Here is a 27,798-nt window from a genome sequence, read left to right on the forward strand (position 1 = left end):
TATAACACAGGACAATAATGCCCCACTGTGAATGCGCCCTCAGGGCCTGTTTCCACTACATGCAGATTCTGACTCCAATGAATGCTGATAGGAAATCTGCATCAGAAAAATTGCATCTAGTGGAAACAGGCCCATAGGCATTCATTAGAGTCAGTTTTCTGCATCCAGAATCCACGTGTAGTGGAAATAGGCCCTAAGGCCTGCAACCCACTAGTAGTACATTACGAAGCCAAAACTAAGCAGTTGTGATTTTAAAAGAGCTTGCTAATGTAATGCTATGGGTGTGATCCCACTTGAGAAATTCGATTTTATAAAAATCCCCCATAGCATTGCATTAGCAAGAGCTTTTTCAAATCCCTAGTGCTTAGAAAAGGCTGCTAGTGGGTTTGAGCCATAAAACGTTCCTGCACACTAAAGCAAACCTGTGAGCAGAAATAGTACTATATATTAGTTACTAACCTAAGCAAGAGCATCCAGAAACTTCTCAGATTCTACACCAGCGCCCTGCTGTTGGCTGGGACCCTCTTATCTCCATGGCCAAACTCCTATTTGTGTATTTGAGTGCAAAAGTACTGCGCATGGGCGAGTTTGGTCAGCACAAACCTAGCAGCACGAAGATTCTTGTTCAGAGAGGGAAAAGCAGTGGATGAGCAGCTTTGTGCATGCATGGACCCTACTCACACATGCGCGGTATGGTCACATACGTATATAAACAGGAGCATGGCCAAGTAAGCATATTTGACAAGGCCTTCCTTGTCAAATATACTAAGTGTTCCAGCCCTGGAATGGTGGGTCATAAAACAATCAGGGGCACCTATGGACTATCCAGAGGGTTCACTATAACTGAGATAAGTATTTCTTTATTTCGAATTCCCACTTTAGGAACGGTTAAAACAATGTATTGGGCTCAATTCTACTATAGAGTGTATCACTAGAATTGTGTTTGTTAGGCATTGTATACTCCCTACTGAATTATAGACAGCAGTATACGGATAAATCAACACTGGTCGCTTTATACCACAGCACGTAGACAAGTGAACTACATATTCACTGTGTATCTGGTACAATAAACAGGAAGACAAGCAAATGGATAGTTTTAAACCTAAGAAACACAATCAACTCCCTAGCAGTGACTTTTTAGCTTAGTGTAATACATGCTTATAATATTACAGCAACTTGTTAATGCATATAGTTGCTAGCAGCTGGATTAGCTTAGCAATGTATTCTTGAGATTTGCAGCTGAAAAGGGTCTTATTCACTAAAGTATGGTAAGATTGCCATGCGCATGCAGTGCACGGCACTTTTACCCTCAATAATGCCGACAGTGTAGCTTACATCACCTAAATAGCATGACCCAAGTAATGCAAGCGTATCCAGGTTCCCTAGGCAACTCGAGCTACAACCCTAATTACCCTATATTTTTGTTCCATAAAATGCAATTTTTCTCCCCCAAAAGTGGGGAGTAAAAAAGTCTCTGCGCACCTGTTTAAAAATATTTTTTTTTCTGGATTTCCTCCTCTAAACCTATCTGCGTCTTATGGAACGAAAAATACGGCAATGCTAGTTACGCTGTCACAGCAATCTTACTGTAGGTTAGTAAATCCAGGTCAAAATCTCTTGTGTGCAATGGTTTTCAACTTGCTACTGATTTAATCAAGCCTTCTACAGGTCTCCCAAATCCAACTAATCAGTTTCAGGCGGACTTATTCATGCAACAAAGGAAAAAAAAATATCTATATTTATACATCAATATACTACAAAAACGTACCTTTATACCTGTGCAAACAATTTCAAAGGATCCTACCACTAGAAGTGCAGGCGCAATTACAATTAATGGAAGCAGGGAATATCCTATGACACCAAGCACTTGTCCATAAGCAACCTATAAACAGGAAAAAAGAGATTTGATTGTTATGCATGATATGGCTCTTTGCAAATACATATTTTATTATAACCAATAACATTTAAAGAGACACTGAAGTCTCCTGAAAATCGTCTTTTTATTTAAACAAATGTGTTTAACATGTTAGCCCTACCTAACCCCCCCCCCCCCCCCCCCAATCGCAAAATCCACAACTCCATTCGCGTCTATCAGCGGCGGATTTCCGCCTCTCCCCCACCCCTCTCAGTGAAGGAAGACAGAGGGGTGGGGGAGAGGCGGCGATCAGACTTCAGAGTCTCTTTAACATGTAATATAAATTACTCCCAAAAAAATACAGCTGACACAATCAGCCCCTAATCATTACTATAATTTAAAATATGCATACACCACAAATAGCGCAAGTGGTATAATAGAAAAAATGGTATAATAGAATATAGAATATAGTTCATGTCTCTAAAACTGTATCCAGAATGATCTAAAGTTTCAGTTTTTCAGTCCAAATTATAAGTATGTCACTTCAACAGCAAATGAGTCCATCCATAAGAAAAAAGTAAAGGGATACTTAAGCCTTTAAAAAAAAAAAAAAAAATTACTCACCAGGGGCTTCTGCCAGCCCCTTGCAGCTGTCCCGTGCCCTCGCAGTCACTCGCGGATCCTCTTGATTTTTTTTTTTTAGGCTTAAGTATCCCTTTAACCAGTCCCCTAAAAGTAGGAATGTTAAGTAATCTGCACCACATAATCCCGCCAGAATATATATGTAAATGTTACTGTATATGTGCAGTACAATAATAAATGTGTGATGCACAAACAATCAGTATGTGCAATCCACTAAAAACAGCCACCTCCAAAATCTTGTCTGAATTGAAAACAATCTAAAAAGTATGAAGGCAAAGAGGTTTAAGAAACTATATTGCGTGCATCGCATTCTCATAAAACGTTAAAATGACCTGCCGGGTGTTTTCTCTGTAACTTACCCTCTAAGGCAGGTATGTCAAACCGGTCCTACGAGGGCTGAGGCCCTCACACATTTTTGACACAGCTCAAATTAATTGATGGTTCTGAATCAGGAAAGGTGTGGTCCATCAGGTAGAACACATTCCTTTCTTTCTCAGTCCATCCTAAACACTGGCATGAATCTGGCCCTCCAGGCCTGGAGTTCGACACATGTGCTCTAAGGCCTGTGTATGCATAGCCCCACCCCTTTGCAGAGACCTGCCGTGGCCCGTTCATGGCGCACTCTATCTGTGATACAGACAATGCTATGACACTCAACTGCAAAGGGGCAGGGCTACGAACCGGAAACAGGTGCACACAAATCTCGAAGAGTAAGTTACAAAAAAAACACAGGTAAAGCCATAACTTGTTATGAGAATGTGATACATGCAATGTTTATTTTAGATGGTATAGTCTCTTTAAGAGTATAGTTATGTGCACACACCTCTGGATACGTTGCTTTTTTACATAGTAGGCCATTTCCACTACCGCAATTCGATTTTTCGCGATCGCGCCGCGGAACGATTATTGCCGCGATTTTGCTATGCAGTGCATAGCATAGCAAAATCGCGATTGCAAACGTCGGGTAATCGCCGCAAAATTTAGCACTTTTGCTGAATCGCAATCGCTAGCGTTCAGCGCAAACGCTAGCGATTGCTAGTGGAAAACGGCCCTAATACAGCTTTCTTTTGGTGCTATTTGATTGCTGCTCCAATGTTTAGTTTTTATTATATTCATCAAAAAAAGACATGAATTTTGTCAAAAAAACAACAACTATTTTTTTTTAACTTTCTGTGCTGACATTTTTCAACTAAAGTTAAATTTCTATATAAATTTTTGTCTAAATGTATTGTGCTACATGTCTTTGATCAATAAATAGACACTTATTGGATTTTTTTTTTGTTTGGGTAAAAGTTATAGTGTTTACAAACTATGGTGCAAAAATGTCCCCGTTTAAAGCATCTCTGACTTTTCTGAGCACCTGTCATGTTTCATGAGGTTCTAGAATTCCAGGATAGTATAAATACCTTCCAAATGACCCCATTTTGGAAAGAAGACCTCCCAAAGTATTCACAAGAGGCATGGTGAGTTCATAGAAGATTTTATTTTTTGTCACAAGTTAGCGGAAATTGATTTTTATTGTTTTTTCACAAAGTGTCATTTTCCACTAATTTGTGACAAAAAATAAAATCTTTTATGAACTCACCATACACCTAATGGAATACCTTGGGGTGTCTTCTTTCTTAAATGGGATCACTTGTGGGGTTCCTATACTGCCCTGGCATTTTAGGTGCCCAAAACCGTGAGGAGTAGTCTGGAAACCAAATGCCTCAAAATGACTGTTCAGGGGTATAAGCATCTGCAAATTTTGATGACAGGTGAGGGGCTGAATTTTGTGGAACCGGTCATAAGCAGGGTGGCCTCTTAGATGATAGGTTGTATTGGCACGGAAGTGCAGGATGTTCTCAAATCGTGACCTGGACATTGCAGCAGAGAACATGGGCATGTGATGTATTGGGTGCGTAGACCACTAAGACCGCAATACGTTCTTTTTGACTAGACCCATGTTAAGGAGAAGGCTCAAAAAAATGTTAAGTTTGGAAACTCGGAGTGGTTTCCACCGAAAAGGATGAGCATGGTAGCTTCTCGGATTGGCGGTTGCGTATTGTGTGGCATAACGGTTGGTCTCAGCCACAATTAAGTCGTAGAGATCCACGGTGCAGAACAGATGAAAAAACTCTAGGGCTGATCCTAGATTATCTATCTCCACCTGGACTCCAGACTGGGCGTTGAAAGGGGGCAGTACGGGTGCGGCGGAATCAGGGAATTGCCAATTGGGATTTGCCAGCACCTCTGGGAGACTATGGGTAGTACGGGCCTGTTTCGCTGGTGGCTGCGACTCCGAACCAGTTTCTACTACCATGCTGGTGCTCACCACTTCACCAGGGTCTATGGTAGTACAGGTGCTATGTCCAGGAGATGCTACGCTGCTGGTGCATGCCTCACCAAGAAAACTCAGATCAGCGCTAGCACCACTCTGCTGCCCTTGAGTCTGATCCTGCGCCACCTGCGGTCCAGTGACATGGGGTGTGGTACGCTTGGCTCTAGCCGGGACCTCACCCTCGTCATTGCTCTCGGTCAGAGAGCCACTGCTGTTCACCGGTTCGTATTCTGACCCAGATGATTAATCGGATGAGGCTTCCCAATCGCACTCACCCCACTGGGCCAGAATCTCAGCGGCCTCTTCAGAGGAATAACCCTTTTTTGCCATGGTGGACTGCTGAATTTAGGGGGTATTCCTCTGAGACTACCCAGGAAAAAGAGCACCTACCTAGTAAAAGGGAGTACTTGTTAAGTAGAAAGCTGTGGTCACTGAGTTTTGATAAAAAAAAATAAAAAATAAAAACTGATCTTTACAGCACCACAGCTATTGTACAGTGTTTTTTGCAGTGATCAGAAAAAAAAATTCTGTCACTGTGGTGGAGCGGGCTGAACGCAAGTGCAGGCGAACGATCAGGCCTGATCGGTCAAACACTGCGTTTTAAGTGTATCCTAGTGATCCTAATATAGCTCTGACTGCGATCAGTAATGATCACTTAGATACTATATAGTAGCAATGCTGATTAGCGACAGTGATGATGCTAATCAGCAACTAATTAGTGACTGTGGTGTGGTGGGCCGGGTGCTAACTGACGCCAACTACCCAACAAAGGGCCCTAGCTAAATAACTGGCCTAACTGTTAACACCAGTGGCGTTCCTACCATAGAGCGCAGGGGGGCATGGCGCACCGGGTGACTGACAGCTAGGGGGGTGTCGCAACGACCCCCCACAGCAGCAGAGCAGGAGGGGAAAGCAGCGCTAGAAGGAGGGGCAGTGGCGGGCAGGGGGGCCGGAACCCCCCCTCCCTCACCTGGGACCCCTCCTTCTGCCTCTCTCCCCCCTCCATAGATTGCAGGCTCGGCGGGAAGGCATGCGGAGAATTACTCACCTCATTTCCGCGTTCCAAGCGCTGGAGTGCAGCGTCATGTCGTCACAGGTTTCCGTTTTCAATGCCGCCCACTGTGCTTCCTGATTAACGAAAGCGGCATTGAAGGCGGAGGATCAGTAACGACATGACGCTGCCAGTGCTTGGAACGCGGAAGTGAGGTGAGTAATTCTCTGCACGCCTCCCGCCGAGCCTACACTTGCCTGTAATCTATGGAGGGTGAGAGAGGCTGAAGGAGGAGTCCAAGGTGAGGGAGGGGGGGGGGGTTCTGGCCCCCCTCCCCGCCGCTGCCTCTCCTAGTGCTACTTCCCCCTTCTGGGGCATCTATACAGTGGGGGCAACTGTACTAGCTATACTGGGGGCAACTATACTAACTTCACTGGGGGCAACTAGCTTCACTGGGGGCAACTGTACAAGCTACACTGGGGCAACTGTACAAGCTATACTGGGGGCAGCTAAACTAAGTTTACTGGGGGGAAACTACACTATACTAGCTATACTGGGGGAACTATACTGACTTCACTAGGGGGCAACTATACTTGCTATACTGGGGGCAACTATACTAAATTCACTGGGGGCAACTATACTAAATTCACTGGGGCAGCTATACTGGGGGCAACTGTACCAGCTATACTGGGGGCAACTGTACCAGCTATACTGGGGGCAACTGTACCAGCTATACTGGGGGCAACTGTACCAGCTATACTGGGGGCAACTGTACCAGCTATACTGGGGGCAACTGTACCAGCTATACTGGAGGCAACTGTACTAGCTATACTGGGGGCAACTGTACCAGCTATACTGGGGGCAACTGTACCAGCTATACTGGGGGCAACTGTACCAGCTATACTGGGGCAGTGGTGGCGCCAGGGGGGCGCTTTGGGTGCTGAAGCACCCCCTAAAATTCTCCAAGCACCCCTAAAGCACCCCCCAGCGTGAACTGACTTTCGGTGTCTAATAGACGTCGTGTATGTATTTTCTGGGCAAATCTGCCGACATGATTGCATGTATTTTCTGGGCAAATCTGCCGACATGATTGCACGTATTTTCTGGGCAAATCTGCCGACATGATTGCACGTATTTTCTGGGCAAATCTGCCGACATGATTTCACGTATTTTCTGGGCAAATCTGCCGACATGATTGCACGTATTTTCTGGGCAAATCTGCCGACATGATTGCACGTATTTTCTGGGCAAATCTGCCGACATGATTGCACGTATTTTCTGGGCAAATCTGCCGACATGATTGCACGTATTTTCTGGGCAAATCTGCCGACATGACTGCACGTATTTTCTGGTCAAATCTGCCGACATGGCTGAACATGTTTTCTGGTTAAATCTGCCGACATGATTGAACGTCATTTGTGGTCAAATCTACTCACATTACGTGTATTTTCTTGAGAAAACCTGCACAACTATGTGAATTTTCTGGGGAAAGGGTCACCAAAACTTAGGTCCACTGTCTTTCCGTTGCACTTTTAAAGGGAACCCGAGGTGAGAATAATATTGAGGCTGCCATATTTATCTCCTTTTAAGCCATACCCGTTGCCTGGCTGCCGTGCTGGTCCTCTGCCTCTAATTCTTTCAACCATAGACCCTGAACAAGCATGAAGCAGGTCAGGGGTTTCTGACAATATTGTCAGAACTGACAAGACTAGCTGCATGCTTGTTTCTGGTGTAATTCAGTTCACTACTGCAGCCAAATAGATCAGCAGGGCTGCCTATTGTTTAAAAGGAAATAAATATGGCAGCCTCCATATCATTCTCATCCCGGGGTCACGTTAAATTAGTTAGCTCTGCCCTCATCCGGTCATGGCCACGCTCATTTTTTGCCGCAGGTTATAGCCGCACCAATTTTTGTTAGATACCTATACTGCGGGTCAACTGTGTGTGTCCTTTAATACCCAGCACCGGGTGTCAAATGCCCTAGGTATGCCACTGGTTAACACTAGTGATTCTAAAAAAAGTGACTGTTTTCATCACTGATCACTGTGTTCAGATCACTAGGAAAGTGACAGGGGGGTGATCGGGGTGGGGGGTGGGGGTTGAGGGGAATCTGAGGGTGTGGGCAGGTGATCAGAAGCCCGCCGGGGGCAGATTAGGGCCTGATCTGATGGGTGAACGTGCTGGGGTTGACAGGTGGTGATTGATGGGTGTCTCAGGGGGTGATTAGAGGGGAGGATAGATGCATTCAATGCACTGGGGAGGTGATCAGGGGGGTCTGAGGGGTCTCTGAGGGTGTGGGCGGGTGTTTGGGTGCCCACAAGGGGCAGATTAGGGTCTGATCTGATGGGTGATGGGTTGTGACAGGTGGGGACAGGGGGTGATTGATGGGTGATCAGTGGGTGATTAGAGGGGAGAACAGATGTAAACAATGCACTTGAGAGGTGATCTGAGGGCGGGTCTGCGGGTGATCTGAGGGCGTGTGATCAGGTGCCCGCAAGGGGCAGGTTAGGGTCTGATCTGATGGGTGGCATTGACAGGTGGTGACAGGGGGAGATTGATGGGTGACTGACAGGTGATCAGTGGGTGATTACAGGGGAGAATAGATGTATACAGTACACGGAAGGGGGGGGGATAGGGGTGGATCAGGAGCCCCTAGGGGGCTGATTAGAGCCTAATCTAAAATATAGCATTGACAGTTAGTGACAGGGAGTGATTGATGGGTGATTAGGGGGGTGATTCGGTGCAAACAGTGGTCTGAGGGGGTGATCCGGGGGGGGGGGGGGGGTCTGAGGGGTGCTGTGGGCAATCAGGGGGGCAGCATCAGTGTGTGTTTACATACACAGCTGTCTCCTCCCCTGGTGGTCGCTCGATCACTGGGACCACCAGGGGAGGAGGCAGCCAGTATAATACTTTGTTAGCTTAAAGGGAACCTAAAGCCATAAAAAAAAAATGAGATGAACTCACCTGGGGCTTCCCTCAGCCCCCTGCAGCCGATCGGTGCCCTCGCAGCTCCGCTCCGATGCCTCTGGACCCGCCAGCGACGACTTCCGGTTTCGCCGTCACCGGCCGACAGGCATGGGAACGCGAGTGATTGTTCGCGTTCCCAGCCTGTATATCGCCCCCTATGCTGCTAAGGAGCCGCAATAGCAGCATAGGGGGCGATATACAGGCTGGGAACGCGAACAATCACTCGCGTTCCCATGCCTGTCGGCCAGTGACGGCGAAACCGGGCGTCGTCGCCGGCGGGTCCAGAGGCATCGGAGCGGAGCTGCGAGGGCACCGATCGGCTGCAGGGGGCTGAGGGAAGCCCCAGGTGAGTTAATCTCATTTTTTTTTTTGACTTAAGGTTATCTTTAACTGAACGGGGGGTAAAGAGTTTCACTTACCTGGGGCTATTGCCAGCCCCCTACAGCAGTCCTGTGCCCTCGGAGCCGCTCTGGAATCCTCCTGTCTCCCGCTGTCACTTAGTTTCGTTTTTGACGACTCACCAGTCGGCTGGCCACCATGCGTATTATTGGACGCATTCCCTACTGCAATTAGCGCTGTTGCGGACCGCAACGCGTACAAAAATATGCGTTGCCGCATATCTACGCGTGCGGAATGCGGCAACGCGTATTTTTTGTGGTCCGCAACAGCGCTAATTGCAGTAGGGAATGCGTCCAATAATACGCATGGTGGCTGGCCGACTGGTGAGTCATCAAAAACGAAACTAAGTGACAGCGGGGGACCGGAGGATTCCAGAGCATCTCCGAGGGCACAGGACTGCTGCAGGGGGCTGGTGATAGCCCCAGGCAAGTGAAACTTTTTACCCCCCGTTCAGTTAAGGTTCCCTTTAACAAAGTGCATTATACATTTAGTAACGGCGAGATCGGGGTATTTACAACCCGCCGGCGCGGCCAATTGGCCGGCGGGTTGACGTCGCGGGTGAGCGGAGCCTAATGCCGGTGGATGCGCGCGCATCCCTGCGTGCGATCCCCGGCTAATTAGTCCCCCAGGTGCCGCCGCCGATCCGCGTTATGTGGTCCTGGGGGAGCCACCTTGTCGCTGCCCATAGGTAGTGGGCGGTCGGAAAATGGTTAAAAAAAAAATCCCATAGCCATACATTGTTTATTTGCAGACAGACCCCTCCATTGTTTCATTTGATTTTGCATACCCTGACAATCATGTGCACATGCTAGTCTTCTCTACCATAGCCCTATTCAGAGTGCTGACTAGACTGACAGTTTAGGGAATATTCAACATTTTTGCAAGCTGGTACTTTTAAAGCCCAATGGCAGTGAACATTTTTGCTTTAGATATAGTATGTGGTTTAACAATCTTTTTATTTTTTCTATATTATAATAATACTATCCTGTGTCCCCATCCAGGGCCGGGCCGAGGCAGAGGCTGGAGAGGCTCCAGCCTCAGGGCGCAGTGTAGGAGGGGGCGCACAATTCATTCAGTTGTCATTCCCAATTGTGTTTGAAGCAGAAAGAAATAGGAAAAGGGGATACATGGCAGTGACTGCAAGTCAGATAACTAGAGATTAAGGTATTAGGGAGGTTGGGGGCCCTGGGGCACCTCTTAGTCTAGTAGCAATCAGTGTGTGATGGCTGGGGGGGAGGGATGGAGGGGCGCACTTTGGTGTCTCAGCCTTGGGTGCTGAAGGACCTTGTCCCAGCTCTGTCCCCATCTGTCAGAATTGACATAGCTTTGTCACAACAGAATTGTAAATACGGTAACAACAACTTACGACCAATACAGGTCTACAGTATTTTCACGATCTGCCGCCCCTATCCTTACCAGACTTCTCTGACTCCAGATATAACTTTGTCCGTACCACTTTTGCTCATCTCTTTCTAACACTCTGAATTCTTCCTCTGCCATCAGGAAATTTCCCTGCAACACTTTACTTGATCTACTGCTCCATCTGCCACCGTACACCCTCACACTTCATCTGCCACCATTAGCAAGCTTTGTGTGGTACTTTGCTCACAGTCTCTGTCATGTTACACTATACCACTCCATAACCTCTATCTTTCCCTCCACTACTTGTGTTTGCTCTCTTTCTCCCAGCACGTTTTTGCACTTGCACTCCCAGTCCTCTCTGCCACACAATACTTACTTCAGCACTATTTTTTGCTTCGCTCTCTCCTCATCCATAATACTTTGTTTCTTCCCCACACCTCAGCCACTTTGATTTCTACCTCATCCACCATGCTCTTCCTCCCTCTCTCTCTCCTGCTTACTTTACTCTCACTCCCTTTCTAGCTACGCACTTAGGCTTTTGTTCCCTCTCCAGCCCCTCCCCCCCCCCACCCACCCCACACACACACACACTTGAGTCTTGCTCCCGCCCTTTTCTCCCACCTTGCACGCTCTCCTTCCTGTCACTTTGTTCTTCCTCCCTCTCTCCTCTCCCCTATCTTACTATCTTTTTAGCTCTCCACACCTTCCCTACCTCATTAACCCATTTTAAAATTACACTAGTTTTTCTAGTACAATATTAATATTCATAAAAGGGAAACATTACTTACTTCTCCACCAAGTACCCTGGCAAGCAGGAAGATGGTGAGTGATCCAAATATCCAAATTGTGATGATCCAGGACACAACCTTAAAAAGTTAACAGGAAATAAAACATGAGCAGTTGAAACTGTTAATCCCTTAAAATAAATCTGAAGCGGCGCAAAGAAAAAAACAACGAGTAAGATACTCTCCTATGTAGTGAGAAGGGTCTGCATCCCAGAGCCTTACCGGTCCTTGCTCCATGTAGTTGTTCCAGGGCTGGGCTCTGATGAAGTTCTTCAACCAGCTTGATCCATTAAGTCTTCAGCCTCCTCTGTCAGTCTTCAGAAGTACTTACTCACGTCTCCAAGTGCTTCCAAAGATGAGTCGATCTGTACTGCGAACGAGTGAGTCTGGGCTCGCAAATGCACAGTACGGATGCACCTGCCTTTGAAAGTGCTCTGGCATGTATTTCTGAAGACTGCGAAGGCGAAGGAGGACAGGGGTGGAACAAGGGGACTGGGAAAGCTCTATGGGATCCAGAGCCTTCACTCTCCATGGATATCTTGTTTATTAATTTTTTTAGCACCACTTCAGATTCTTCTTAAGTAGGGATCACAAGCAACACACTCAAGTCATGGTATGATACACTTTAAAATTAGTCAACTGATAGGGTTCGAAAATTGACTTTAATACATCGAAAAACAAAAAAAGCTTGTTATTGTAGCATGTGCTTTTACTTTTCCCATTGGCTGATTTTCTAATTTAATTCAGGATTCCATTAGAAAGATTTTCTAGTTTGAAGATGGCTTGATAGACAACAGGTTTTTCAAGCTATAAAAGTAACCTGAGTATATTTCAGATCTTGTCATTAGCACAAACATTCAATCATGCATGCATCAAGTGAGCATGAAAGTAGGTTTGTGTGTTCTGTTGTTCACACCTAGATTATGGAGCTCATTGACCAGCGTTTCTTAGAGAGGAGGAGCAGAAACAATAATATGGAATCAAGAGGGAAGAAGCATTCCTGTACAAGTGAAACACCCCTCCCCCCAAAAAAGCAAAACAAAAAAAAACAAAATACAGTACATATTGATCAACAGAGAGCAGCTCCTGCATCTGTACAGAGATAGGCAACAGTTGCAGAGCTTGATCATGTCTTTGTAAAAGATCCTGTATTTGATTCCATACATTATATATAAAATATATGATAAGCAGCCACAACAGTAGACACTCCCACCACCACTAGCCACGCCCACAAGCCTAAAATCAGGCTCCCTTTAAAGCAGCTTCAGGTTTTTGGGTACAAAAAACTATCCCACCACAAAAAAAAAAAAAAAAACACAGGAGAATTTGGATTAATTAGCTATTAGATGGTGCTTTTCCATTTGTGCCTGGAGTTGAGCGTTAATAGTTATAAGATCACAATGTAAGTCATAAATGAGCCAAATATTGCTTGTTGTAAATGGTCAAGCTGGATAGTAATTTTTTCATTGTGCATACAAAGAATAGATGAAAAGTAGATGGTAAAGGTGCATATAGTCGATCAATCACAGGCACCCATAGCTATCAGGAACTGATAATTAGCAAGACATTTCTGGGCAGGAGCTCTTAATCAGTGTTTTTTAAATAACCAAACTGTGGACTATACAAAAGAGCACAAGTATTTTAAAGGCATTTGATAACTTTGCTGCCGAGTTAAAATATTGGTATTGGTATTGTTCATTGCTACTGATATTCCACTATTGGCTTTCCTAACAGCTAACCTTAAAGCAAATCTGTAGCTTTATTTAAAAAAAAAAAAAAAAAAAAAAAAATAATACGGTACTTACCTCAGGAGAGGAAGCCTCTGGATCCTAATGAGGCTTCCCCTGTCCTCCTCAGCCAGCCCAATCCACCGCTGGCACTCCCAAAAGTGCAGCAACAATAATTCTAGTGGCCTGCTCATGCAGGCCCAGTAGTGAGATTCCCCTCAGGCTCTGGCATAAATAGCCCATCCCGATCAGGCCTGTTTTACTGAGCAGATAAAAGGCATCTGCACAGTACAGCCTGATCCAATCAGACTCTGCTATTTTCGCCAGAGCTTGAAGGGAAACCAGCTACTGCATCTGCATGCGCCAGTGACAAGAGCTGCCAAGCAGACTTTGGGGAACCCACTGCTAGATCGCCTCTGCTGAGGAGGGCGTGGGAAGCCTCTAAGATCCAGTGGCTCCCCCCTCCTAAACTAAGCACCCCTTACAGGCACTTTTTTTTTCACTTCAGGTCCACTTTATTAAGCAATCTCTTTTGTAGTTGCCCACTACTATTTCGCCCTCCCTAAGCATCCTCCTATCTAAATACCTAACTCTCCCTCCCTATCCTCTATCCGAAGCTGGGCTATATCATAGCCAAGCCCTTGTGCCGATATCCAGAGCTGAGCTATATAACTACTACAGTAAAAGCTGACAGTCGGCTACAGGACAGCCAAGCAGCAGCTATTCACTAGCCTAGCACCGCCTTTTAAATTCTTTTAAGCAGATTTTAAGTATTTACAAACATTCAAGTTTTTCTCCCCAATCCCCTGCACAGACTATTTATTATAGTAACATATTTAAATAGATATTTTAAATACCAAACATGAAAACCTCAGCTCTCCTATACCTCACCCTTTTCAACACTGTGGAAGGGACGCCTAGTAGCCAATCACTGTCTGTAGTCCAAACTTCCTGATCCTAAGGGCTGGTTCAGACGGACGCTTGCAGAGCGTTTACAGCCAGTATTCGGGGCTTGGCGTTAAACGCTCCCATTCAAGTGAATAGGAGCGTTTGTACCAAGCTTTCATGCGCGTTTGCACGAACGCGGCGTTCGGGTCCCGATTTTCCCTGGCGTTCAAGGAGCCCCTGGAAGCTACATGTAGCTTCCAGGGGCGGTTAACCGCTACGGGTAATGTCCCCCTAGGGGAAGAAAAAATGCGACTGCATCCGAACACAACGCGAACACTGCTGAAAGCCCGAACGCATTGCCGCCGCGACGCCAATGAACGCGACGCCTCCAAAACGTCCGTCTGAACCAGCCCTAAGACAACTGACACTAAATGTTATAATTGCATTAGTACTGGAATGAAGACTAAATCTCCCTCCCAATGCAGCATTTGTTCAAGTGATAAAATATCAACGGGGAGGATTTCTATTCTATTTGATCAAATTGTCTCTAGTGTCCTGTTTTTTTTACTGGTAGGGAATGTGAATGTTAAATCACCACAATATGGATGATGGTAACAAAGTCCTACAAAGATGTTAAGAAGTCTCCTCTACCATCAAATAATGTCATAAAGATATAGTTTCATGACAATTAACTGAACCTTCCTATATAATTACACTTACTCTGAACTGGCCATACAGTGAGATCATTGAAAAGAACAGAACAACTGCAAGTGGTCCCCAGAAGTCAGGATTGTCTCGAACTACTTGTCTGTTAAATCCGAGAGATGGCATTGGCATCAGAACACAACGAATTTTGTAGTAAATGTCTTTAAGATCTATGTCCAACTCCTCCCTAGAAAATATAAAACAAAACAAAAATCAAAAAAAAAAAAAAAGAAGAAAACCAGGATGTAAGTTTACATAAAGAAAGGAAAAATACAAACCAAAACTCAAGTGCAGACAAGAATATATTTATGTAGATCCCTAATGTAATGTATGAGTGGCCGTCCTCTATGACCAATGATATTAGGCATACACAGATGCAACTAACTGCTGCACATAAAAAATGAATTAAGAGCTATAGCACACACTTACAGCAAAGGTTTATTATCTTCAGGATCATTCTCCTCTACTTCCAGCAACCATCCATACCCCCTCTGACGGAGAAATGTGGTAGCAGTTGACTCTTTAGTGAAGTCGCCACCAATATTTAACTTGACGTCAGGAGCTGCTATGGAACCACTCAGGTCTGTGAAGGAAAAACATACACCAATCAAGTACTTAAGATAAATACTAAGAAACCCAAGCTGTCTGAGCATGAAATTAAATACACAGAATAATATTTAAAGTAAACATGAAAAAAAGTTAAAGTTTGCTATCAAAGGTAAGAAGGGATTATGAAATGGATTTGCTTACACAGTAAAATGTTCTTCTGTCATTCACCTCTACTTTATACATTAACAAATAATTTTAATCTAACCGTTTAATAGTCATTTATAGGGGATCCAAGGTCAGAAGAATATGGAGGCTGCCCTATTTATTTTCTTTTAAACAATGCAAGTTGCCTGGCTGTTCTCCTGATCCGCTGCCTCTAATGCTAGGTACACACGATATTTAATATCTATATGTATCTATCTATATCGTGATATTTTATCACTTTATGATCATTCCCCCAATAAAATTAAATCAGCTACATTCACAGAGTGTGGAGGCTGTTTATCATGCTGCCATTTTGATTTTAACTAGAACATTAAATGCATATTTAATAAAAAGCCAGAAAAATACCCAATACTACCTTGAGTTCAATCCCAATCCGAGTAATTGTATTTTATAGAATTGAGACTGAACTCTTCTGCAGACCGACTAGACTAGAAATGACAGATAAACAATTTTTCAATTAGTTGTTAAAGGACAACTGAAACGAGAAGGATATGAAGGCTGCCATATTTATTTCCTTTTACACAATACAGGTTCCCTAGTTGTCCTTCTGATCTTTTGCATCTAATACTTTTAGCCATAGATCCTGAAAAAGCATGCAGCATATCAGGCACTTGCTTCTGGTGGTATTCAGATACTACTGCAGCCAAATAGACCCACAGGGCTGCCAGGCAACTGGGATTGTTTAAAAGGAAATAAATATTGCAGCCTCTATTCCCCTCTCAGTTCAGCATCAGTCAATCAGGAAACTCACTGTATACTCTCAAACAAACCATATGATGTGACAGGAGCAGGCAACACACCAGAAGTTGTTGAGAACAAGAGACGAGACAGAAAATCTATCAAACAAGTGTGTACATTGATTTGTCATTTTTCTCCAATCCATTACAAATCAGGAAAGTGATCACAATGATCGATTTGAAAGTCTGGCTTGGTAACTGACGGTATACAGCATTCTTTTTCATGGTTAATAAAAGGTGAGTAGTGGATTATGTCATTACTAACACATTTTAACATCTCAAGCAGTCTTTTCAGCAGAATTCCCTATGGTGGGAATTTCGAGGGGCCACAGGGGACTGGAAGAAGACCCAGGTAAGCAAGTTTTCCCCAATCCAGGTGTGCCTTAATATGAAAACTGGTAGTCCTGGGCTTAGGAGTTCAGGGACAAGAAAAAAAAAATACTGGTAGAAATTCCCACAGATGGGGACAGCAAAACAAGGTTTTAAGAAATTCAAACTACTTACCACACTATCAAAAATTAAAATAATGCTCCATAGAACAGGACTTTAAAGCCCTTCCAACCAAAAATATTTTTAACCTCATACCCGCCAGTGAAAATATCAGTCAGGGCTGGAACCAATTAGATCGATTTTCTGAGCGTTAAAGGAGCAATTCAAACCCTAGCGATTTCCCTAAATGCTCAGCTAATGTTAATGGCTGGGCCAAATTCCACTGGAGCGACTGCGATTACAAAATCGCAAAACTCAGGACATGCAGCATCTTTGAGCATTAGCGTTTCTGCAATGTAAAGTATATAAACGCTGGCATAATCACTCGTCAAAACCTACACAGAGCGATTTTGCACGCGTTTTACATTACTGCACACTGTAACAAAATAAAAATTGAAAGGACCAATCAGAATTAAAACCACTAATCACCAATCGCTGGCAGATTAATTACACTTTTTAAAATCACTCGGGAAAACGCTCATGAAATCGATTACAAACCGCTCATACAAAATGCTAGCGTCTACGATTAGCGATAGCGTGTTGTAATGGGTTCCAGGCCTCACATGATACCACTGACCTCTGCATTTCCAAAAGGCTAAGTTCCCCCTGCAGGACAGATTTCTGGAAGAAGAATTTGCTACCCCTCTGAACAGGACACAAGAGAGGGGTGTGGCCAAGCTGCCCCTTAACCTGCTGGGCGGTCTGGACGAGCTCAGCTCGTCCAGTACCGCCGGAGCCTGCCGCTCAGGCCCTGCTGGGCCGATTTGTCTCAAATAAAAAGCAGCACACGCAGCCGGCACTTTGCCAGCCGCGTGTGCTGCCTGATCGCCGCTGCAGTGCGGCGATCCGCCGCATGCAGCGGCGAAAGAGGGTCCCCCCAGCCGCCTGAGCCCAGCGTAGCCGGAACAAAAAGTTCCGGCCAGCGCTAAGGGCTGGTTCGGAGGCGGCTGACGTCAGGACGTCGGCTGACGTCCATGGCGTCACTCCGCTCGTCGCCATGGCGACGAGGTAAGCGAAATACGGAAGGCCGCTCATTGCGGCCTTCCGTGTTACTTCTGGCCGCCGGAGGCGATCGGAAGAACGCCTCCGGAGCGCCCTCTAGTGGGCTTTCATGCAGCCAACTTTCAGTTGGCTGCATGAAATAGTTTTTTTTTTATTAAAAAAAAAACCTCCCGCAGCCTCCCTGGCGATCTTAATAGAACGCCAGGCAGGTTAAAGAGAATCTGTACTCTAATATTCTTACACTAAAAAGCATACCATTCTATTCCTTATTTTCTTCTGTGCCCCTCTGTGCTGTTTCTGCCACTCTCTGCTGCAATCCTGGCTTGTAATTAACAGTTTTAGGCAGTGTTTACAAACAAACTAACCAGCTTGTAACAGGCTCATATAAGCAGAGTGTAGCAGTAGGATATTGTACCGTGTTAGCCATCAGTAAAAGCAAGAAGTTTTAAATCAGGATGATACCATTTATTGGCTAACTACAAATGAATAAGAATAAACAAGCTTTCGGCCTTGCAGCCTTCGTCAGGTTTACATAAGCAGAGTGTGTGAGTCATACAGAGTGTGCAGGGGGCCTGCAGAGGGCCTGCAGAGGGTGTGTATCCCTTCTAACCAATCACAAGCAGCCCTGCACATTCCACACATTCAAGCATTAGCCCGACAGACACGACAGAGGAAAGGAGATGAAATTTATTACAGAGACAGTGCAATTAGGAAAGGCTGCAGTAAGTCAGAGCACATTAGAACAGGCATAGGAACTTATAGGATAGAAGAACTAAGGCTGACAAATTTGTTACAGAGTCTCTTTAACCCTCCTACATTTGGGGACAATGAAAAAGCGTGTTTTGACAGAGGGTATTTTACATACCTCTGAAGGTATGTTTACGTTTTTATTTTAAAACATCCAATTGTTAAACTATTTAAATAGAAACAATGGCAAACACTTGTATAGCTATGAAACCGTTAAAAAATCCTTAGCAAGATGCAGTTTTACGTAAATTTTTTGAGATGTCTAGGTGGATATTGTGACGAGCTGAGGGTTCATAAACCACAAGCAGACTTACACCTGGAGGATAACCCATTTATTCCATTCCAAACAGTAGAAAAAAATCTCACGCAGAAGTAAAACTCCACAACTCCATCAAAGGATATAAAGCAGATCCGCTCACTAAAGGTGGCCATACATCAAGCGACTTGGCAGCCGACTGACCACCCAATTTGATTATTATAATCTGATGAAAATCAGTGTTGCTAAGATCTGATCTACTATGCAAACTATTTTGGGCCGAAATTGGTGTCCGCAACCTCCAAGCGTCTCTCTGTACACGCCACTGGCGCATAGCATCTGACACCAGGCGTTATGCTCCGACGTTAGACGCTATAAGCAAGTGGCGTGTACGGAGGCTGCCCAGAGGTTAACAACACCATGCGGAGGCTGACACGGGACAGATAATGTATAATGCCAACATGCGGGGGCACATTTACACATTACGGGGGAAGCGGTTTCATCGCTCGTTCTGAAAACAGCCGCCGCACACCTGAGCAACCAACTTCAGCCTGACATCTTGCACCAGGCAGAAATTGACTGTATCGTCAATCGGGCCTGCACTTGGCGGCACAGATTTTCAACCAATTCGATAATAATAATCAAATCGGTTGGTCGATCAGTTGCCAAAGTCGCCTTATGTATGTGCACCTAAAGTGTATTCCCAGCATTAGGCATTACACAGAAGCTTCCAGAAAACCCTAGATCACAATGGTCTTATCTGAGGCTACAGACGTTTAGATCAAGGCCATTGTTTCAACAAGTAAAGTCTATAGACAATTCAGCATGTGTCCCCCACAGCTATCTGAAGCAACAACAATAAAAGATCTCAATTACAATTGTTGGCATCAAAACAGAATATAAAATGAACATTAGAATGAGAATTTTCTGACAGATTTAAGGTGGCCACACATTAGGCGACTTGGCGATCTATTATAATCGAATTGGATGAAAATTGGTGCCGCCAAGTGTATGCCCGACCAACAATGTGACCAATTTTGGGAAAAACGCACATGTTGCAAGGTGTTGGGCCAACTTGCTAGATCAGGTACGTGGCGAGAACGGCGTGCAATTTCGTGACGATCATGACAAAACCCACAACACTGTCCCCACAATGATAAATGTCTCCCCGATGCCCCGTGCAAGGTATACATTACCTGTCCAAAGCCTGCGCTTGTCCCTCCGCTGTCCATACACGCGCCCCATGCAGTTTTCTAGTAAGGGCGCACGAATGACGTCACACATGTGCGCCCTTACTAGGAAACTGTCGGATATGATCAGACAGTAAATCTATCAGAAAATTGTATCGTGTGTACCTAGCATTACATGAAACAAACTGTACAATACATAGCATAGTAATGCTAGGTACACACAATGCAATTTTCTGACAGATTTACTGTCAGAAAAATCAATCGGAAATCAGATTGGACATTTTGGAAATAACTGATGTGATAGTAAATCTGCCAGAAAATTGCATTGTGTGTGCCTAGCATAATCTTACATGTTTGCCACAGATATGTAAAATGGTCTCAATCTGCAAAAGGAGGATACCGGAAGGGGGGAAGAAAACCTTGAAAAAGTGATTATATAATTTAAGTAATTGGTTTCTTCTTTTTCCTCAGTGACAAACAGGCATACCCCGGGAGACTACCAAAGGGCCCGGAACAACATCCCTCTCCTGCTGAATCACCCACCAACGTGGTGAGCAGCCCCAAAAAGGAAGGGAGAAGAGTGACAGCTTCTCAACAACTCCTCTCCCATGTCCTGGTTGGGGGCAGTGGGAGCATTAGCACAGCCACATACCTATTCCCAGAAGGCAAACATCATGAGGGGCTAGGAGCAATGAACAAACAAAGCTCAGGGACAGTCGAGAGCTATTTTGCTTAGAATCATACACTATGGGCTTGATTCACAAAGCCGTGCAAACTGTTTAGCACGGGTGTGCTAAACAGTTAGCACGTGAAGTGCCGTTCGCTGACTTTTGCGAACGCAAAGTGCCGCGATTCGCGCGATCGCGGACTTTTGCGCTCGCAATTTGCCGCAAATTGCACACGCAAAAGTCTGATCGCGCCACTTTGCGCACGCAAAAGCAGGGCTGTGGAGTCGGTCCAAAAATCCACCGACTCCGACTCCTCAGTTTAGGATTCCACCGACTCCACGACTCCGACTCCTCTAATTTGCATATTACAATTTTGTTGATTAAAAGTATGTAACATGAAATTCGTCTCTTAACTGCCAACGCTTAGGAATTTTACAAGACAACTGAAGTGAGAAGGATATGTAGACTACTATATTTATTCCCTTTAGACTAAAACTAGTCCTTGGTAAGAGTACATGTAAAAGGTACAAACCGGAACAAAGAACATCTATCAGGCCCTAGGCAATGTAAGTGTGGGTACATGTAAGAATGATGTGCAGGTACTCTGCAGGGGAATGAGGAGATTGTAAACAGACAACACCTCTGTGTTCAATGTGCACAGCATTCTCAGTGGATTCCCTGCAGCTCTGTGGGGAGTGCATATGTAGAGTATAGTACTACTGTGTAACAAAGTAAACCTGAGACAGATGAAATTAAAGTTTTATACATACCTGGGGCTTCCTCCAGCCGCCTTCAGGATAATCAGTCCCTCGTTGTCCTCCTCCACCACCTGGATCTTCTGCTATGAGTCCAGGTACTTGAGCCAGTCAGGCGTAGTGCGCATGCACACACTCCGCCGCCAGGAGCATACTACACCTGTGCAGCACTATTGCGCAGGTGCAGAATGTTCCTGGCTGTGGGAGCGGCATGCGGCCGGACAGCGCTGACTGGCTGAATTACCAGGACTCATAGCAGAAGATCCGGGTGGTGGAAGACAGTGAGGGACTGATTAGCCTGAAGGGGGCTGGAGGAAGCCCCAGGTATGTATAAAACTTTACTTTTCATCCGTCTCAGTTTCCCTTTAATTTGTAGTCACCAAACCAAATTTTAATAACATATCAAATTATTTGATTTCATCAGCAAAGGGAGTGCATACATTTGCATAAATCAGCATCAGTGCAGAATTATTTCCATCTCGTTGACCATCTCTATTAGTGACATGGCTACACATCAGGCTTTATACTTACAGCATAGATGTTATTTAGTGTATATAAGAGATTCCTGTGTACACATCATATATACAGTCACAATCAGATATGTATATCTGACTTTAAAAATACGGGGACTGCTTTACTGAAGCAGCACAAGTAACTAATTTAGACTGGTTTATTTCATTTTTGTAGACTAAGCATAGCTATTACTGTATATATACTGTATATATACATTATTTTTAATGACTTTTATCTGAGAAATAGAACATTTTATCATATTTTCTATTTTAATTACAGTTACAAATTCATTAGGAGTCGGAGTCGGAGTCGGTGCATTTTTTCCCGACTCCGACTCCAGGCACCCAAAATTGCCCGACTCCACGACTCCGACTCCACGACTCCGACTCCACAGCCCTGCGCAAAAGTCTGCGAACAGAACTTCACGTGCTAACTGTTTAACACACCCGTGCTAAACAGTTTGCACGGCTTTGTGAATCAAGCCCTATAATTGCTATCCTAGTTTGAAGGTGAAGAGGTCAAAAGACATTGTTAGCTGGGCGTGAACAGCATATGCCCAAATTAGATGACTGATCCAATCACAGTACCCTCTAGAACCTGAAGCATTGTACTTGACCAAATTGGGTGGGTGTAGTTATAATACAACCTATCAGGTCAGCATTGTCTCCCTATATGGTTTCCCACTGCGTTACCTAAAGTAGACTAGCGCTTATAAGATGAGACTACTTTCACAGTGTTAACTTACGAGGAATCCATAGTCGGGGACTTGTCTACTTAAAGGAAACATCCGAGCTAATTAAAAAAAAACCTGAGGCTTCCTTCAGCCCATGGCAGCCACTATGTCCCTCGCCACAGTTCCACAGTCCCGGGATCTCCTCCGTTTCAGATGCCGACCTCGCTCAGTCGGCATCTACTGCACCTGCGCCGCTGTCAAACACTCACACGTAGTCTGGAGTGTTCTGCAAAGGCGCAATCTTTGCACAGCAAAAAGCATTGTGATTGGCCAAATAGTGTGGGGATAGTTTACTGCAACCTATCTGAAACCTACAATTTATCTGAAACCTAACAGTTTGAGCGGATGCTGTCCATCCAATCATGTTAGCAAAATTTCCCTATGAGGTTTCCTGCTGGGTCCCGTAAACTAGACTAGTGTTCACTATTTAGCCAATTACAACACTTCAAGTTGTAGAGGGTGCTGTTATTGGAGAATTGTTCTGTAAGGTTTCCTGCGGGGTCTGGGCATTATAGTATGTAGCGGAAATTAGCAATTTTTATTTTGTAATGGAAAGCAAGCTATTTAAAAGTGAAACCCAAGATGGAGATGCAAACAAAACAGATACTTACCGTCGAAGAGGATTCTCCAGAGACTTCCAGTGTCCTCAAGACTACCACTGCTGTCCAATGCTACGTACACACATGCGACAACGATCGTTCGTTGAGGACGACGAACGAACTTTTAATTGACGAAAGAACGACCGAAGTAAAGTTAGTTGTAAAAAGTGTGTAACGATCACATCGTTAGAACGAACGTTACATCACGTAAAAGCACTTAATGCGCCTGCGCATAAAATTGTAAAGTTCCTTGGAGAAAAAGTGAAATACGCATGTCCAGCCTGGTACGAATGATCGTTTCCAACGATGTACCACTTTTGCTAACGATCGTCGGTGGTAAAAATCCGCCAAGACAGAACTTTGTTTTGTAGCGATTTGCCTCGTTCGTCGTTTGCCTTAATAGTCGTTGGTTCGTTTTTTGTAACGATCGTCGTTGGTAAAGATTGGGGAACGATCGTTACAAACGACTATAGTCGCATGTGTGTACGCACCTCAAGACCCACTTAAAGTTCTTCTTTATGCACAAGCGCGGAAATGCTCCTACATTGGGCTCTATTCTCAGAGGCAAAATTACCGCAAAATATTACCGCAAAATTCCGCCAGCGGTAAACTCCGCATTTTTCCGCATTCACTAAAATTTTCTGCATGTTTTCCGCATGCGGATTAAACGTGCGGTAAACATTCGGTAAAGAGGTCGCATGAAAAAAAGTGTTAAAAAAAATGTCAAAGACCAGCAAGCACTCTACAGACTTCATTAAAGTCAATGGGATGCGGAATATATCACCTACTACTTGTAGGTGATAAAAAACGGCAAATAACATCGAAATTAGGCGCCTGAAATGTTTTGTGAATTGATTTTTCTATGCAGAAAATACCGACTTTTGCTGAACTTTTTCCGCATGAATCCTGCACTTTTACGCCATGCGGAAAAAACATGCGGAACATTTTCTGAATGTGAACTTGCCGATTGTTTTGGTCGCAAACTTCCCACATGTACTTTACCGCATGCGGGAAGTCATTGAGAATAGAGCCCATTGTGGGGAGCACAGTCACAAGAACATATCTGACAAGCTCTTCTCAGATTTGTCGAGAAGGTCTACGCGTAACACCAGTGAGAGGAGTAAGACATAGGAAGCCTCTACACTATCTAGAGCATGTGTGCCCAATAGGGATGATCACAGATATGCATATTGCTCCGAGTTGATGCAAATTTATACAAACTTGGGTTTAAATTAATTGGTCCATTTTCAAACTGCATTTGAACAATTTGCATCTCATTGATCATCCCTAGTGCCCAATAGGTTAATGTCACGACTATGTCACATCAGATTCTGCTGCCAGCATTGCTGGTGGCTAATTAGGGAAGGGATGGGGAAAGGAGATGCGCGGCTGAAGGGGAGCGCATCTCCCTTCAGCCATGCACCTCCCTTCCCTGATTGGCCGTGTGCAGTATCGGCAGAAGTATTTGATGGGACACAGCCACATTTGCCACCTGCAGGACCGAATGCGCAATGTCTTGTCTGCCCTCCATGAAGAAGAAGCTGCGGCTGAAAGAGGGGGGACCGGGACACAGACACCAATGCTGGAGCGAGATGATCACTATACTTAGCTACCTATACTGGGCAGTTATACTTAGGTACTTTTACTGGGCACCTATATTTAGCTACCTATACTGGACACCTATATTTAACTACCTGTACAGGGCACCTAAACTTAGCTACCTGTACTGGTAGATCTCTTGGTCGCAGCAAATTTCAAAGTAGCTTGCGACCCGAAAAAGTGTGGGTACCCCTGATCAAGAGGCTTTCTCTCTACTTAGGAAAGTATCTACTTTTTCTTATTAGGACTGAATCAGGTACACTTTTTTTTTTAAACTGTGTGTTACTCTCAAGAGCTCCAAAAGCATTACTCGTCCCCAGCACTCAATGTCATCCTATTGTATTATTTTTATTAATATAATGGAATACTATAGCTAAAGAAACTCAACACAACATTCACACACAGTATATGATAGGCCTTGCTGTGTTGGCAGTCGTACTGTGTGTGCCTGGAGACGACAGGTTACGTGCGATGACAGCACAGGCCTTACCATCCGCCTCGGTGGAAGACACGAAGGTGAAGTCACCGGGAGGGTGGACAGCGGGGCCCGGCGGCTGCATCCTGCTGCCTCTTCAGCTGCTGATGATGTTGGTGGTGACGGCTGTGACGTCTCAGGGCAGCTGCGGGCTCGTTACGTAGGGAGGGTAAGCGCGATGACGTCCCCGCAAAAACCTGAAGCCCTGAACTCCGCCTGCAGGCAGGCTCGCCTGGCCTCGGTTTCTGTGTTTATGAGTAATAAACAAGGACTGTAGAGAATGTTGTTCTCTCCACCTACTTCGCCACGAAGCCGAGGAGGGAGGCTTGTTGGATATCCGGGTAACGAGGTTTCTAAGTTGTACTTTCGTTTCGCTGTTGATAAAGCTTTTTGTGAAAGAAAAAAAATGAAAACAAAGATTCAGGAAGTGTGTGAAACAACTGGACTGTGGCGGTGTATATAAATAAAGGCACAAATGTTATGTAACAGCTTTTGTTATTTCTCTTTCCTTATGTGTGTGTTTTGTTTTGTTTTTTGCTTCGGTAACTACTTGACTTGGAGGAAACTGAACCAGCAGAGAAAATCAAACATGGAATGACTGTTTTATTTGAACCTACTTGGTCATTAGCTTTATAAATTTAAAGTTATATGCAAGAACTGTGTTTTTTTTATTCAGTACCCGTATCTGTCACTTATTATTTGAAGGAAAACAGTGATTTTGTATACCAAAGTCATCCAGCATTTTCTAATTGTTCAGGTTTAGGGTCAGATGTTTAATGTACCACTGTGTGCTTTTTCAAACGACATGCGATTCCAATTTGTGATTTTGATGTGATTTTATAAAGACCTGCATGCTGCGTTTTTTTTTCTCCTTGTGTTCCTAGGATCCTGTTAAAAATTTACAAAAGGAATCACATTGCAATTTGCGGTACTATTCCGTTAGCCGGGTGCACCCACCAGGTGGCGTTAATTACTATTCCCCGTCCAGGCCGCCATGGATAGTAGGGTAAGATGTAACTCTGGTGGAGTTTTATCGCCACCTAGTGGAGGCGCCCGGCTAACGGAAAAGAACCCAATTTGCACTATGAAAGAAGTCGGAAATAGGGAAGATCTAGTGAATTAAGAACCATGGAGGACTAGGTTACATTTCCCATAGAAGCTTGGTGCTTCTCGTAGTCATGGGGGTCCCTCCAGTTGTGTGTGATCAGTCCGCCTCACACCCAGTTGCCTACCTACCATAAGGCACCCGGTGTAGCCATGGCTAGGGGTGTTGCTGTGGTGCTCAGTCACTGTGTTCTTCCACCTGGGACCTTTTTTCACTGGGCAACATTTGGGAAAATGGCAGCAGGCAGTGCAGGTGACTGTACTACTCCCTGCACTAGATGTAGCACTCCTCTCCCTTCCTGTCCCATGGGCAATGTGTCCCCTCGCTTTCTACACACAGCCTGCAGTGAGTGAATGTGCAGAGCAGCAGGGTGAGTGGAGAGAATGATTACTGTGCTGCAGCTGTGACATTAGCTGGGAGAGGTGGCAGGATGTGTTTAGTGCTTCAGAAATTCCCTGTCATTAGTAGCCATGTGCACTGGATGCTGTAATACCAGAGTGCCCTAGACTATTGATTATTTATCCTGATCAGAGTAATTAACCAATAATGCAGGGCAGTCTGCTGTTGCAGAAGCCAGTGGCACTGACATCTTCTGTAGCACTGTACATAGTTTCATAACGGTTAGCTCCATCCACATCCTGATGACTCCTTTTCCCTAAAAATCCCCAAAATTTGTAGTGACACGCTAGGCGCCCCAACCTATCAACCTTCCCATCAAAAATATTGGTTGTTTTGGGGGGTGTCTGTGAATAATCAGCACCGGGTGTAAAATTCCCTAGGTACGCTACAGCTCACACCCCAGTCTCCCTATAATGTAGTGTTGATCAATTCTGAATTGTGCTTGCATGAGTTTCAAACTGTTGTGTGAAACTTACTTCACAAACAATCAGAAAAAGGACAAATGTGTGTATGGCACAACCCAGTGTATTATAAATGAGCGAGAGGTACTACATAGGCAAATGTCCTTCCATCCCCCTGCAGCCTTGAGTCTGCGTATCGCCAACTTGTCATACAGACACGTGCATTGCTTAAACAAGGAGGAAATCCACAACAGCAATCCAGCTCACAAGAAAAAAGCAGAATAGCGTGCACCTTCCGTCCTGTGCAAATTTATTGGCATATCATGACATTTCAAATCAGGCATTACAGCACATCATTTCCATTCCATATGTTTAATAAGGAAGATGCCATGCATCTCTTACGTGTCCTGGCTGGTGCAAGGTGACTTGATGCAGGCCTTGATGATAAAATCGAACTTTCATGTATGCTGGATCCGTAATACTCGCTACTAATGCCCGCCAATTTTATTTCTATTTTTATATGTTGTGTGTATCTTCATTTAGATTTTGTATTTTAGGGATTTTTATATATAAAAATGGGATGTTGTATCGTTAAACTTTATGTGAATGGTGCAGGTTGATGTAGATCATCCCTTTTCTTTGCCCTCTAGCAGCTATGATGTAATTTTATGTCTGACATTATAATGTATAATATTAATACATTGGGGAGGGGAGA

At 44.6% G+C, this 27,798-nt stretch overlaps 1 protein-coding gene across 1 annotated transcript in view; it reads right to left on the minus strand.

Annotated features, from left to right (window-relative positions):
* The window catches only part of YIPF4 (Yip1 domain family member 4), a 33,246-nt gene extending 7,714 nt beyond the window's left edge, over nt 1-25,532 (minus strand). The window contains exons 1-5 of the mRNA XM_068232103.1: nt 25,194-25,532; nt 15,071-15,224; nt 14,657-14,828; nt 11,325-11,402; nt 1,769-1,882 (exon numbers count right to left, since the gene is read on the minus strand). Of these exons, the coding sequence (XP_068088204.1) occupies nt 1,769-1,882; nt 11,325-11,402; nt 14,657-14,828; nt 15,071-15,224; nt 25,194-25,263 (588 nt within the window). The 5' untranslated portion in view covers nt 25,264-25,532. The remainder of the gene's footprint in view (nt 1-1,768; nt 1,883-11,324; nt 11,403-14,656; nt 14,829-15,070; nt 15,225-25,193) is intronic.
* Nucleotides 25,533-27,798: the final 2,266 nt, after the last annotated feature.

This window comes from Hyperolius riggenbachi, chromosome 4 (assembly GCF_040937935.1).
Source record: "Hyperolius riggenbachi isolate aHypRig1 chromosome 4, aHypRig1.pri, whole genome shotgun sequence".
NCBI classification, from domain to species: Eukaryota; Metazoa; Chordata; class Amphibia; order Anura; family Hyperoliidae; genus Hyperolius; species Hyperolius riggenbachi.